General features: G+C 48.9%; 2 protein-coding genes across 3 annotated transcripts in view; one reads left to right on the forward strand and one right to left on the reverse strand.

The window, feature by feature from the left end:
* LOC123186952 (protein AAR2 homolog) overlaps window positions 1-4920 on the forward strand; it is a 6333-nt gene extending 1413 nt beyond the window's left edge. Inside the window, exons 4-13 of one of the 2 annotated variants that reach the window (XM_044598684.1) lie at window positions 611-670; window positions 1309-1438; window positions 1563-1789; window positions 2250-2342; window positions 2428-2469; window positions 3052-3084; window positions 3213-3353; window positions 4059-4115; window positions 4466-4552; window positions 4674-4920. In XM_044598684.1, coding sequence (XP_044454619.1) covers window positions 611-670; window positions 1309-1438; window positions 1563-1789; window positions 2250-2342; window positions 2428-2469; window positions 3052-3084; window positions 3213-3353; window positions 4059-4115; window positions 4466-4552; window positions 4674-4706 — 903 coding nt within the window. In that variant the 3' untranslated portion in view covers window positions 4707-4920. Of the gene's footprint in view, window positions 1-610; window positions 671-1308; window positions 1439-1562; window positions 1790-2249; window positions 2343-2427; window positions 2500-3051; window positions 3085-3212; window positions 3354-4058; window positions 4116-4465; window positions 4553-4673 lie in introns of both variants that reach the window. The other variant, XM_044598683.1, reaches the window with a different exon arrangement.
* A 1483-nt stretch (window positions 4921-6403) lies between these two features.
* On the reverse strand, window positions 6404-10883 carry LOC123186953 (LRR receptor-like serine/threonine-protein kinase RGI1). Its single transcript, XM_044598685.1, has 2 exons — window positions 7452-10883; window positions 6404-7194 (listed from the first exon to the last, which is right to left on the reverse strand). The coding sequence occupies exons 1-2, from the start codon at window positions 10408-10410 to the stop codon at window positions 6650-6652; spliced, it is 3504 nt and encodes a 1167-aa protein (XP_044454620.1). The 5' UTR covers window positions 10411-10883; the 3' UTR covers window positions 6404-6649.
* Between the last annotated feature and the right edge of the window lie 437 nt (window positions 10884-11320).

Consider the following 11320-nt stretch of genomic DNA (forward strand, 5'->3'; position numbering starts at 1 on the left):
CATCGCGTTTGAAGGACTCTGAATGAGTGCATATCATGTTTTGAGTTTTTGACGGTTCTTTGTACTGAACCAGAAACATTCAGAGGCACTATGTATTAACCATTAAGTTATTAGATCAATGGCTCACATTAGTTTTTTATCTGGTTTAGCCGTTTAGGTAGGGAAAAGTAAACATGCCAAATCCATGTAAAACCTCTACTTTCTAGACTAGTCTCATATCTTATAGATCTCTGCACTTTATCTGTCCCTTCTATTGTGTGCTACAGCTAGTTTTGCCATTTCTTTTCTTGTAGCACATGGCCGGATTCCAGAACTGATGCTATAACTTTCTAAACTACAGTTGCATTTATATCTGAATCTGAATCAGATAACTCACAATGCTCATGTTTATTTATGTATCGAGCTTCACATTTCCTGTCTATAGAGTTGTGGGTGAAAAATAGTTAGGAAAACAATGCACTTGGAAGATGTACTATACTTGGAAAGAGAAGAACCAAACAAAGATTTCATACCGTGTTGGAAATTTCGAGCAGTCTTAGCTGTCAGAATTCTAATAATTACACACAATTGCTTGTTTTATATGTACTCATCTCCTGCCTGATATTTCCAGGTGGTCGTTCGAAGATGGCATGCTCAAGAGGAGAGATTAGTGGCACTATCAGAAGAGGAGGTGACATGTTTGATTATATTAGAATTCTTAATATATAGTTCTCTTGCCTTCTTACACATAGTACGTCACTTGGACTATACTGCTACTGGATGAGACGGTAACCAGTGTTAAAGGCAATATTGCGTTAGGATAAGCATATTGCATTTTGCAGAATATCAGTATGGCAGTTTCAGTCCCCTCAGTTGTTGTAAATCTTGTATTTGCGCCATGCCCTGTAACTGTAAAACTCTAGGCATCACACTATTCAATAAGCCATGTAAATTTTGAAGCATTTAGGCATGGAACCTTACAGATAACTGGTTCAGTTGATAATAAAAGCCGACGATGCATTGCCCCAATTGGATTAGTACTAGATGTAAATGCCTAATCTACTGGATCTGCACCAGATGATAATTTGATATGACAGACCATAAAATGCACCTAAGTTATATTCAACTTGTCTTGCTTGCAGCTGTTGTATAATCAATATATGAAATATGGAATACATAAACTGTGTCTGTCTGGTGTGTCAAAATTGCAGCATGTTCGACATAATTGATCTTCTGGTTATTGACTGTCATAACATAACAAAACCTCAAACTAGGGATGCATGTGGTTAATTTATCTGGGCAATGATACTAAAGTTTGTTTTCTGGTAGGAAATCAGATACTCTGAAGCAGTAAAACGTTTCGAGTTCGATGATCAGCTTGGACCATACAATTTGGACTCTTTTGGTGATTGGAAACAACTTTCAAACTACTTGTCACAAAGTGTAATCGAACGCCTTGGTAAGCCTGATGCATTCTCTATTTTTCTTGTACCCTTAATAGTTATGGGGCAGCCCTTATTTATGACATTTTTGATATAACTGACTAAGGAACTAGTGATTATGTGTGTGTTTGATTTGTGCAGAGCCAATTGGTGGAGAAATTACAATTGCGTTGGAGACATCATGGATGGATAGAGCTCCCCAAACAGAGATGGAGAGACGATTGATGGAACAACTTAGAGAAGACAAATTTGCAAAGAAAGCCCCCACACAGCCTGAGCGTAGAGGATGCTACTACACAACTATCCCTGCTTCTGTTAAACACAAGAACATTTCTGCAGATGAGCTGACTTTGCTGAATTTGGACAGAGTAATGTTCTTATTATATTATTTGTTACCATACTTTTGGGACAGCTAATCTTATCAACGTGTACCTGGTTTTCATATCTTCCTTTTCCCACAATCAATTTCCTGCAGCAATAGCTTGTCTGAAGTGAACACATCTTTATTACAATTTGAATACTGAAATGTTTGGCGCTGTATGTGGACACAACAAGCTAAATTTGAATAGTACAAAGCCACAATTGTAGTTAGCACATTGACAAACAGCCATGGGAGAACATTAGTTTGCTGCATTTTGTCCATTCAATACAATGCCATCATTTGTACTATAATCTGCAAATAGGCACATAGCTTGCTGCTACTAGTGTTTTGCTCAAATTAATTCCTCTTATAGGTTCCCATGTTTAGAAATTCCCATGTGCAGAAAACACCGAGTTGACAAGCTATACCTATATTTGTTGACAAGTCTGTTGTACTTCTCATCTCAGACGAGCTTGCTGGAGACTGTCCTGGCCAAAAATTATCAAGGCCAAGAAGATTTACTCTTGGGGGAGCTGCAGTTCTCTTTCATAGCGTTTATGGTACTGCAGGCAAAACTAAACAAATGTTTTTAACACGTCTTATTTGTTATATGGCTCTATTCTCTAATGTATTCGAGTTGTGTAGATGGGACAGTCGCTAGAGGCGTTTATGCAGTGGAAAGCATTGGTCAGTCTTCTTTTGAGCTGCAGTGAAGCTGTAAGCCCTAATATTTGTTATCTCATGCATCATCATTACTCTTGCTCCTTAAATATTGATGGTTAAAATGTATACATCCATCTCCCCTGTCGTATTACTATTTAGGGTTTGGAAAATCATATGGAACTAGTTGGTTACCCAAATGACCTTCGCTCGCTTTTCAGAACCCTGGCCCATTTCAGCCCTCAAGTGACCCCTTTTGGCTCCTTCTGTTCGAAGCATTGTATATTATTTATTCCTTTTGATCCCAAAGAAGGTTGGAAGCTGATGAACAAATTGCAAGCCTGAGAGATTAAACCAAGTTTCAGGGTGACAAATTGAAATTGACCAGGTTCTGGTATACAGCCCCATAACAATTTGTCAAACTGGCAGTATTCTGGTCAAGAAGCAATCTTACCTAAATATCTTCATAGTTGAACTGCTAAATACAGTGACATCATTATTTTGTTGGGCCTAGCCCAAATGCTCTTTTGGTCCCTGCCTTGGTTCTCTCTTTTCTGATCCAAAGCGATTATATTCTTAATTAATTCTTTGTCTCTTTCTCCCTGGCAGCCACTTCATACAAGAACACAAATGTTTGTAAAGGTATTATGTGACTGTATTTGTTGTTTACTTTTGTACCTGAGGCATTTTTTTTGTTGAATTCGTCAGGCAATGCGGTTGAACCGTAAGGACTAAAAGGAGTTCTGTATGTCCTGTTTTGTTGTGTGCAGTTTATAAGGGTTATTTACTATCAATTCAAGCATGGCTTTCAACGTACACATGATTCCAGAAGTAGTGACGACAAGGGCAACTCTTTGTTTCTGGATGAAGCATGGTTCTCAAGAGACATATTTCTTTACCGGCTTTCCAAGGTATGTTATAATCTTTATGGACAGTGCTGTTAGTAACGATATGTAGTTGTATGCACCTCTGAAGACAGATATTCAATGTCATTGCACTGTGAAATTAGTTTCCCTGATACATCAGATTATCAGTTCCATGACTTTGTTTTCTTGTCCTCTATTGATACTGTTATGAAGAGGGAAAGTAATTTCTCAGTAAAGATCCTGTCCAGTTTGTCATTCTTATTGTATTCATAAGGCAACACCTTTCGGCCCCGAGATATGTAATTATGTAAACTACAAGAAGTGTTGAACTGCTGGAACACTGGAAAGTAAAAAATAAGTTAACTCCGCTCAGATAAATGTAGCTGGGTAAACACTTTTTTCAGCTATATCACTTTCATGGTCTACATTGGAATGGTTGTAGTATTTCATCATATACCATGCTTATGTTCTTTTGTGGCACAGCGCACCAGGCAAATGGATGCTTTATCCTCTTGCTCTAGTTTCTGTTTGTATTTGTTCCTGTTCAGTGCTTAAAACGGCTCATATACCGAGACGTATCATACACATAATAAACAAGACAGCGGTATTAATTTTGTTCCCCGTACTTTCTGAAATTGTGACTGTGGAAGATCAGAGTTACTTGCATATACTTTCAAAATATGTTTGATATCTTGTATTTGAATTTTCTTGTATGCAAAATAATTTATTTCTTTCAAATGCTCTTGTCAGGATTTCTTGACGGTAATATTTGAAGCTCAAGTCGTGGATGGAGACCTTCTGTCATGGGTTAGCATTCTCGAATCTTCTTCTCTCTGTCTGTCTGATCTTTTAGCTGTTTGTTACGTGTACCCTGGCAGCATAAGCGCGGCCATGCCCTTCCTGTTTTGTGCTATCTGACTAGCCCATGCATGAATTGCGATTTTGGCTATTTAAGGCACTGGATTATCATCCGTAGATAACGAATTTTTGGATTAGTAAATAGGAAATCAATGGCAACATCGCTGAACACGCTAGAGTACAGAGCAAACGAAATACACATCAGCTGAGTAGCTTGACTTCCACTGCTGAAAAATTGTGCACTTTGTGGAAAAATTGTAAGAACGTGGGTCATTGTAATATCTTTCCTTCACATCCAGGCTAGGAAACTTAAGACGCTTCTGGAGACCACTTTTGGATGGGATCTCGAGAACAATGCGGCGAACCTTATCGATGAGGACGACGAGGTAAGGCAGCTCATGAAGAAGCCAGCAACAATATTTGTCTGCTATATATGAAAAATAGAGGACAATAAGCAACACTTATCTGCTACATTTGATTGAGATTCTTCTTGTCTTCCGAATGCAGTTTGCTCCCGTGGTCGTGGAAATGGACGGCTAGCGTGGAAACTCTAGGGAATCTTAAGATGGATGTGATGCTTGCTTATACCCTTAAGAAGATCTGCATGGGTGGGTACTTGCTTTACACTACAAGCTGGAGTATCTAGTTCCCAAAATGTTGGTTGTAAATATACACATATCTGCATCGTCCTGGTTGAATTTCGTCGGCTTTGCAGATCATGAGCTGATTTCCGCCATCATTTTTGTCTGGATAATACGACCCCCGAGTATAATTTGCAGATCATGAGCTGATATTCGCGGCCACTGCGCTGCGTTGGGATCCAGGACTCTCGTGAATTTCGGCGGGTAATTTACCTGCTGCCAGCTCTGCCTGCAGGAGTACCATACTTTTTTTACAGTTTCGGGTCAGAGGAATTTTTACAGCTCGATGCGATGCGATGGGCACGTACTAGTACAGCATGTGGTTCCTTCTCGTGCATCCACATGCGGCCGCGTGATCCCATCACTTCACTTCTCGGGGTTTTAACAGTTTACTCTCACCACGGAGCATGTCTTGGCATCGATTCCATCTCCACCACTTGTTACCACGGCGGGTCATTTTTCTACCCCATCTCTCTGTGTATTTTGTGTTTGTGTTTTCTTTGAGGCCCTGAATTGGTCTAGGTATTTTCATTCGTAAGAGTAATAGATGTAGAAAAGACAACCAAAACAAAGAAATAAAATACGGTTCATCCAACTCCTGTCTTAGGAAACATGCAAAATTATTCGAAGAGCTCCTTCAATCCGGTCTTGAAAAGCATTATGGCATATGTCTTTAGTTCGAGTAAACTACTAGTCAATTCAGGCAACCTCCCTCTACAACTACCACCTTACAGTTCTTGGCAGAAACGGGCCTATTTCACTCTCTCTCTCTCTCTCACTCTCTCTCTCTCTCTCTCTCTCTCTCTCTCTCTCTCTCTCTTTGCTAAAAACTACCGCATTGACTTAATGATCTTGAATAGCTTTTCTCCACTTGTAAGTGGCATGTTCTCTTCAATCCTATAGGATTACGGTTTGGAACCACATGAACTTGAATCAAACAGCATTCCACACATGAAAAAACAAGGAATTGTAGAATGAGATTTGAGCGAATGAAAACTTTCTTCCAAATAGAGTGCAAAGACATGATTCTAGTCCTACGAATCAACCACGCGATAGGTGCCATCGGTTATTTCAAGTTGATGAGTATTCTAATGGCTTAGATCGTACCCCGTAAAAAAAGTCATGCAAATCAAACAAACTATGTAGGGAAAAACTCCTAAATATTCGCAAAAAAATGTTCTACAGACTCTAGTTCCTATGAAATCCGTCTAGCAGCCCTTTGTTGTCTCCAGTTTACTCAGAAGAAACTTAGTGAATTTGACATGACACGGCATTTGCTGCCAGGACTCCTTGAGATCTTCCATTAAACACTACTAGCTCAACACATAAGGCATCATCAAATCACTTACTAGCTTAGCTACAACGATGATGATTCCCTGGTATCTTCCATTTCTAGATGTATGCAATGTGGTGGAGTAACAATGACCCTAGCAAGGAATATGTGGGGAACTACTCTGGAAAGCATTTTACAGATTTATGCCAAATCGCCAATTTATCTATGGCCGTCGATCATGGAATTTATATAAGTAGCCACAGCTAGCTAAAGCCATTAATCTTCTGCCAAACACCAGTGAAGTAACGTGGACAACACCTGCCTTCGTGACATGGCATGGCATTTGCTGCCATGATTCTTTGGGATCTTTATTCAACACTAGCTCAACACAGAAGGCACCATCAAATAAAAAGCCTTAGTTTTCGTTCTAATGTCCTCTTCTTCATCCTCAAAGTAATTCCTAAGTCCTCAACTTACACTAATTAAGTGCTCTCACCATTCAAACCAAAACCATTTACACGGCCAAGTAAACCACCACAACGAAAATGAAATTTGGCGCCTACGATCAGTCAATCGAATGGCGATTTGGCCTTCGATGAAGAGTAGACGGCGGAGAAGCTGCTGCTGTTGCTGTTGCAGGCGCTGCTCCTGGGGCCCTGCCGGCACGGCGGCGTGCTTGACGTCGATGTGGTGGCCTTTGTCGTCGCCAATGGCATTGTTGTCGAGGTGGCATCCTTGGCCGGCGACCCGCAGCCGCCGCCACCGCCCTTGAGCAGGACGTCGACCTTGGCGTACTCCTCGCGCTCGAGCCGGATCTCCTTGAGCATGGCCGCGACGTCCTTCATGGCCGGCCGCTCGTCGGGGACGGGGCTGACGCAGAGCAGGGCCACGCCCATGACCTGCAACATCTCCTCCACCTCTGTGTCGGATCGCCCCTGCAGCGCCGGGTCCAGCACGCCGGCGCCGCCCTTGTGCCGCCGCACCCAGTCCACCACGTGCTGCCCGTCCGGGATGGTCGGGTCGATCGGCTGCTTCCCGGTCAGCACCTCCAGCACCACCACCCCGTAGCTGTACACGTCGCTCTTCTCGGTGATCTTCAGCATGTACCCGTACTCTGCATCCAACAAGATAAAAAAATGAAGGATTGTTCATAGATGGTGTGTTGGACAATCATTTTTTCGATAAAGGCCCTTTTTATTAACTTAAAATGTAGCATTAATCGGAAACAAATCATGATAAATAATTCGACCTCTGCATATATAACATGCACACAATCAAACACCAAACATAAGAAAACAAAAAACAACATATTGGTAACAGTAGAGTCATATCGGACCGGCATTATGCAGAAATGGAGGTTGGTTGACATACCGGGGGCGATGTAGCCGTAGGAGCCGGCGACGGTGTTGGAGGAGCGGCCGAAGTCGGCGCCTTCGTCGACGAGCTTGGCGAGGCCGAAGTCGGCGATGTAGGCCTCGAAGTCAAGGCCGATGAGGATGTTGTTGGCCTTGATGTCGCGGTGGACGATCGGCGGCGAGCAGCCGTGGTGCAGGTACGCGAGGCCCTGCGCCGACCCGAGCACGATCCGGTACCGGACGTCCCACTCCAGCTGTGCTCCACCGCCGCCCCGCTCGTGGAGCACGGCGCCGAGGCTGCCGTTGGCCATGTAGTCGTACATGAGCAGCCGCGTGCTCTTGTTCCAGCAGCAGCCGAGGAAGCGCACGATGTTCTTGTGCCGGATGGAGCCCAGCGTGCGCACCTCCGCCGAGAACGAGTCCCGGCCGGCGTCCTTGAACGCGGCCGCCGCGGCCGTCGTGGCGGGCCACAGCTTCTTCACGGCGATGGTCTCGCCGGATTCCAGGCTCACGCGGTACACCACGCCGGACACGCCCTTGCCGATGATGTTGGCGTCGACCAGGCTGCGCACCACCTGCTCCACGGAGAAGCTCACCTTCTGGAACGGCGTGAACTGCCAGGGCCACCCCAGCTCCCCGCCACCGGCCTCCGAGTCGCTGCTCCCGCCACCACCATTGCCCTTGACGCCCACCCCGCGCGCTCTGAGTATGCCGATCATCCCGAGCACCATCGCCACCGTCGCGGTCACCAGCAGCGCGATGGCGAGCTTGAGCCGGTGCGCGCGCTGCGCATCGTCGCTAGCGGTCACCGACATCGGCCGGCCATCGGCGTCCACACCAACGAAGCACACGTCGCCGCCTTTGGTGCACAGCCCCGAGTTCCCGGAGAGGCTGGACGCCGAGAGCTGCCGGAATAGCTTCGTGTCCGGGAGGTACCCGGAGAAGTTGTTCTGCGACACGTTGAGGGTGACGAGGTTGTCTAGCCCCGCGAGCGGCGTGAGGCTGCCGGCGAACGCGTTGTAGGACAGGTCGAGCACGGACAGCTTGCTCAGCTGCGATATCCGCGCCGGGATCGTGCCTGTGAGGCCATTGCGGCTGAGGTTAAGGGCGATGTCGAGGCCGGCGAGGCTGCAGAGCTCGTCGGGGATGCTGCCGGAGAGGCGGTTGTCGCTTAGGTCGAGCAGCTCGAGCGCGCGGCACCGCCCGAGCGCCGCCGGTATCGTCCCCGACAGCGCGTTGCCGGCGAGGACGAGACGGCTCAGCACCGCCAGCCTTCCGAAGGATTCTGGCACGGGGCCGGCAAGCTGGTTGTGTGAGACGTCGAGCTCCTGCAGGCCGCGCACGCCGGCGAGCGAATCTGGCAAGGCTCCAGTGAGCGTGTTGTTGCTGAGGTCGAGCATCTGGAGCTGCGAGCAGTCGCCGAGCTGGGCGGGCACGGTGCCCGTGAGGCGGTTGCTGCCGAGGTCGAGGAAGACGATGCTCTTCATCCCGCCCACGGCCGCTGGAATCTCCCCGGTGATGCGGTTGCCGCCGAGCCTGAGCCGCACGAGGCTCGCCGCCTTCCCGATCTCCGGCGGTATCACGCCGGAGATATCGTTGGACAAGATTAGCAGCTTGGTGAGGTTGCGCAGCAAGAAGAGCCCCGGCGGCACGGCACCGGTGAAGCGGTTGTGCGAGAGGTCGAGAGCCTGGAGGCTCGCCATGGACGCGAGCGTGGCCGGGATGGCGCCCTCGAGGCGGTTCTGCCACGCGAACAGCACCTGCAGGTTGGTCAGGCTCCGGCCGAGCTCCGGCGGGATGAGGCCGGAGATCTCGTTGGTGTCGAGCTGCAGCTGCACGAGCGCCGTCGCGTTGGCGAGCTGCACTGGGATGGTGCCGGTGATGTTGTTGTCACTGAGCATCAGGTCCTGCAGCGCCGGCAGCCGGCCGAGCGACGCCGGGATGACGCCGGAGATGGAGTTGATGGAGAGGTCGAGCGAGACGAGAGAGGTGAGGTTGCCGAAGCTGTCCGGGATGGGGCCGGTGAGCGCGTTCTGCCACAGCAGCAGCTTCTGGAGGCTCTGGAGCGCGCCGAGCTCCGGCGGGAGCGCGCCGGAGAGCGCGTTCTCGTAGAGGTACACGTCGGTGAGGTTGGCGCACAACGCGAGCTCCGGCGGGATGGAGCCCGAGAGCATGGTGGTGTATATCGACAGCGTCTGGAGGCTCTTGAGGTTGCCGATCGACGGCGGTAGCGTGCCGGAGATCTTGGTGTCCGCGAGGCCGAGCACGGCGAGGTTGGAGAGCTTGGAAAACGAGTCGGGGATGGGGCCGGAGAGATCGTGGTTGCCACCGGCGCGGAGAGACTCGAGCCGCCGCAGCCCACCGAGCTCCGCGGGGAGCTCGCCGGAGAGGCGGTTGTCAAACAGCAGCAGGTTCTTCAGCGACGCCGCGAGCCCGCCGAGCTCGGCCGGGATGGGCCCGGAGAGCTGGTTGGTGTTGAGCACGAGCGACTCGAGCGCCGTCAGGTTGCCGAGCGACGCCGGGACGGGGCCCGTGAGGGAGTTGCCGCTGAGGTCAAGCGTGGCGAGGCGGCGGCACAGGGCGAGGTCCTCCGGCACGCCGCCGGTCAGGTTGGCATCCGACACAACAAAGCTAACGAGCCCCGGCAGCGCGGCGCAGAGGCCGGACGGCGCCGGCACGGCGAGGTGGACCGACTGGAAAGTCACTGAAACAACCGCCCTGCCGGCCGCGTCGCAGGCGACGTGCGACCACTTGCACGGGGACGCGGCGGCCGGGGCCCAGTCCGGCGGGCGCGAGGGGGACGCGGCGAGCCATGAGGAGAGGAAGGCGACCTCTGGGTTAGGGGAAGTGGCGGCGGCGGTGGTGGAGGTGGAGGAGAAGAGGAGGAGGTTGAGTAAGAGTGGGAGGAAGAGGATGAGGTGGAGGTGGCGCATCGGGGCTGCCGTCGTCGCCGGCAGCAGCGGCAACAATGGCATCAAAAACTGGGCTCGGCCTTGCTTGGGGCAGTGCGACTGCGTGCACGACACACTATGGAGGACCGCGACGACGATCTCTATGGAGACGGCAATGGAACTGAGGCAGCTCTCACTCTCACTCTCTCTCTAGGATTCTCTCTCACACACACCCTCTCTCTTCCTCAAAACTCTGAAAGGTGTTTGCTTGTGTCCTCCATGAATGAATGAATAGGGTAGGGTTCTTGCTCCAATGCATTGGGCTTCTCAACATCCAAGCTTTGTTTGTTTGGTGCTCTCTCTCTCTCTCTGTGGTTTGAAAGTGTAGAGAGAGAAACAGAGTGTGAGGGTGCATCGGAGGGAGGGAAAGAGAGGGATTAAGAAAACCAAATGCAGTGCTAGCACTGACAATGGGAGCTTAATTTAGCTCAGCTTGGTGGCCTTTTTCTTCTAGGCCTACTCTAACTCTCAAGTGTACGTCAAGGCAGGGCATGCAGCTGGGGTGTAAGCACGAATCTTGATGCACCCACGGGTGCGGCCGCGATGTACTCATGTTGCTGTTGGTTGAGGGTTTTTTGAGTTGGTGAGTGAGTGAAGCAGACTACTGATAATAGTGGCTTTTGAGCGGCTTGTGGGGGAGGAGATCATTAGTGTACCAACTAAAACGGCCTGCTCAAATGACGGAAAAGGTAGCACTAAAATCCCAGAAATTGCGCACCAAAAGGATTTACATTAATATTATATGTATGTATTTATAGAATGTATGCATAGACTTGTTATGCTGTAATACTCTAAATTTGGATATGAGCAACCATACTGTTCCCAGAAAATGCCCACGAAAAAGAGTTTTCTTCCGGCAAACTTAGACCCTGTTCGGAGTCCCACCACGCCACCACTCCTCACCCGGAGCTAGAGTTAAAAGGCACGAAGCTGG

Source organism: Triticum aestivum, chromosome 2A, assembly GCF_018294505.1.
Source record: "Triticum aestivum cultivar Chinese Spring chromosome 2A, IWGSC CS RefSeq v2.1, whole genome shotgun sequence".
In the NCBI taxonomy this organism is placed as follows: Eukaryota; Viridiplantae; Streptophyta; class Magnoliopsida; order Poales; family Poaceae; genus Triticum; species Triticum aestivum.

Coding starts and splice junctions, on each gene's coding strand:
- LOC123186953 (XM_044598685.1), bottom strand. CDS start 10,410: ATGCCATTGTTGCCGCTGCTGCCGGCGACGACGGCAGCCCCGATGCGC. Junction 7,195..7,451: donor CTACGGCTACATCGCCCCCG/GTATGTCAACCA, acceptor TGTTGGATGCAG/AGTACGGGTACATGCTGAAG.